General features: G+C 49.1%; 1 protein-coding gene across 1 annotated transcript; it reads right to left on the bottom strand.

Annotated features, from left to right (window-relative positions):
* Positions 1-498: 498 nt before the first annotated feature.
* Positions 499-1,382, bottom strand: OR5AZ2 (olfactory receptor family 5 subfamily AZ member 2; the record flags this gene model as incomplete). The annotated part of the gene is given in 1 exon segment (NM_001388596.1): positions 499-1,382. A coding segment is annotated over 1 exon segment (884 nt), but the record flags the coding sequence as incomplete, so codon positions are not given.
* Between the last annotated feature and the right edge of the window lie 1,588 nt (positions 1,383-2,970).

The following is a 2,970-nucleotide window of genomic DNA, read 5'->3' as shown; positions in this document are numbered from 1 at the left end:
TGATGTCTCCCGTGGAGGCAGTCTGCATAGACCATTCTTGTGGCAGGTATTCAGCTGTGTTTGGCCACTGTGGATTCCTGTCCCACTGAGATCTCTAGGCTTCTCTTCTATTTAATGAGCTACAGATGCTTTTCTTTCTTTCTTTCTTTCTTTCTTTCTTTCTTTCTTTCTTTCTTTCTTTCTTTCTTCTTTCTTTCTTTCTTTCTTTCTTTCTTTCTTTCTTTCTTTCTTTCTTTCTGATTTTTATTTATTTATTCATGACAGATGCAAAGAGAGAGAGAGAGAGAGAGAGAGGCAGAGACACAGGCAGAGGGAGAAGTAGGCTCCATGCAGGGAGCCTGACACGGGACTCGATCCCGGGTCTCCAGGATCATGCCCCGGGCCGAAGGCAGCGCCAGACCGCTGGGCCACTGGGGCTGCCCCCAGATACCTTTCTAATAAATCCCTTTTTTGCTTAAGTTAAGAACCCTAATTTGTACAGCAGCCTTGACATCTTTATTCCTTAGGCTGTAGACCAGGGGGTTCAGCATGGGGATCACAATGGTGTAGAACACAGACAGGGTCTTATTATAGGCTGAGGCACTTTCTGGGTTGGGTTGGACATAGACAAAGAACACAGACCCATAGAAGAGGGAGAGGGCAATGAGGTGGGAGGCACAAGTGGAGAAAGCTTTGCGCTGGGCCTCCAGGGACCTCATCCTACAGATTGTGACCAGGATGTAGGTATAAGAGACTAAGATGGCTGACACCGTGGGGACAGTAACCAAGGCAGAAAGGAAGAGCAGGATGATATTGGCTACGGTGGTGTCTGAGCAGGCCAGTTGGAGCACGGGGGGGATGTCACAGAAGAAGTGATCAATGATGTTGGGACCACAGTAGGGCAAGATGAAGGCATTCCCCGTCTGCAGAGCTGAAATGAACACCCCTGCCGCATAGGTGACCACCGCCAGCTGGATGCACAAGCGCTTGGACATGATCGTATGGTAGAGGAGAGGGTGGCAGATGGCCACAAATCGGTCATAGGCCATGAAGGCCAAGAGCAGGCACTCCCCTGTGCCATGGAGGATCATGAAGGCCATCTGGACCACACAGCCCGCAAACGAGATGGACTGGTCCGTGGTGAGGAAGCTGATCAGCAGCCTGGGGGTGAACACAGAGGAATTGCATATATCCAGGAAGGAGAGCACGCTCAGGAGGAAGTACATGGGGGTGTGGAGGGTGGAGCTGGTACGGATCAGGTCCATCATGCCCAGGTTGCCCACCAGGGTCACAGCATAGATTAGCAGGAAGATGCCGAAGAGGAGATGTCTTCCGGGGGCCTGGTCTGTGAGGCCCAGCAGGATGAATCTTGTCACTGTGGTGTGGTTCTGCCCCAGCGTCATTCCACTGGTGTGTTACACGCAGGACAATGATCAAGGGGAGGAGATACAAGAATGTTAACATTGTCATCAAAGAGATGGTCTTCAACATCTTCTACACCGAGGAGCCCATGTGTATCTCCTAGTGGCAGACTGGTCCCCAAACCCCACATCGATCCCATCGTGTTACACTCATGCTGAAGCTCTGAGGGTTCTCGGTCTCCCTTAGCATGACGTCTGCACCCCTCAGTTTGCCCCCATCACCTGTGTTCCGTGACACCTCTGTGCTGTCCTGCTCTCAGCCTGCAATTCTGAACGGTTTACTTCTACAAACACACATTACTGCAATGTCTGTGTCTTTTCAAATTCTATATTGTCTTGTTGGAATGTCCTTCAATCTCTCCAAACCCAGCTTAGAGGTCTGTCCCCTCCCTCTCTTCCTTGAGTCTCACAGAGCCTCCTTCAGTTGAATTCACGGCATTATATTTTAACATTAAAAAAAAAAAAGTGCCCATCCAGGTTTCCTGTTGGATTTTCTTACTCTTGGTAGGAGGAGAGTGACTTCATAGCTTGGTAATTGGTGCTCTGGTATCTATCACAGTGCTGGTGTCAATGAATAAATATAAATTCATTATCAATTAGATAAGCAAATCTTCTTCATTTGGGTAATGGCAATGGGATCCTTTCAGTTATTTTGGCCCGAACCTTCTAGCCATCGAACCCCTCAGCAAATCCTATTGGCTGTACCTTCAAAATGTGTCCCAACTTCCCCCTCCTTCTTTGCAAGACACCCTCATTTCTCGCTTGATTTATTGCAATTGCTCTTAGCTGGTGTCCTGCTTGCCTCCTAGGAGGAGCAGCCAGGGAGAGGCTGTCACCCCACAAGAAAAGGCAGGATGCTCACAATGGCTCTGTGAGGTTGGCCACTGCTGCGTCATTTCCTTTCACCTCTCTGTCCTCTTGTCTGTTCTTTTCCCTCTCGCTTATCCTGCTCCAGCTCCTCGTGCACCTTTGCTCCTCTTAGGACATGAAGAAGTGATTCAGAACCTCTGCAGTACCTGTCCCTGTGCCTCATAGCACTCTTGCTCCAGGAGCCACAGGGCTCCTTTCCTCATTTTTTTTCAGGTCAGACTCCAATGTCACCTGCGAGTGAAGCCCTCCCTAAGCATCTTATGTACAATGAAACCCTGTCCTACTCCAGCACTCACTATCCCTCTTCTCTGCTTCTTTTTTGTACTCATAGGACTTCTTCCCCTTCCAATATGTGACACACACACGACTTATCGCTCCTGCCTATGATCTCTGTCTTGGTATTAGGATGCTAGAACCGTGGAGCCGGGCATTTTTGCCAATTTCGCTCATTGCTGTGTCTCCAGCGACCAGCACATAGTAGGCGGTCAGCAAACATCTGTGGGATAGATAGAGAGTCTCTTCGAGGCATTTCAGGCTGCAAGAAAGACAGTTACTACCCAGATGGGTGTGTTCAGAATTCCCTTTGCCCAGACCAAGTGGTAAAAATTGGAGAATGACCATGATAAGAAGTGAGTAAGAGCAAAATTGGAGGATGATGCCCATGAAACTTGACCTCTGAAAGCTGGGGCCTGTGGCGTCT

This window comes from Canis lupus, chromosome 18 (assembly GCF_011100685.1).
Source record: "Canis lupus familiaris isolate Mischka breed German Shepherd chromosome 18, alternate assembly UU_Cfam_GSD_1.0, whole genome shotgun sequence".
NCBI lineage: Eukaryota > Metazoa > Chordata > Mammalia > Carnivora > Canidae > Canis > Canis lupus.
This window is presented reverse-complemented; position numbering and strand designations above follow the sequence as displayed.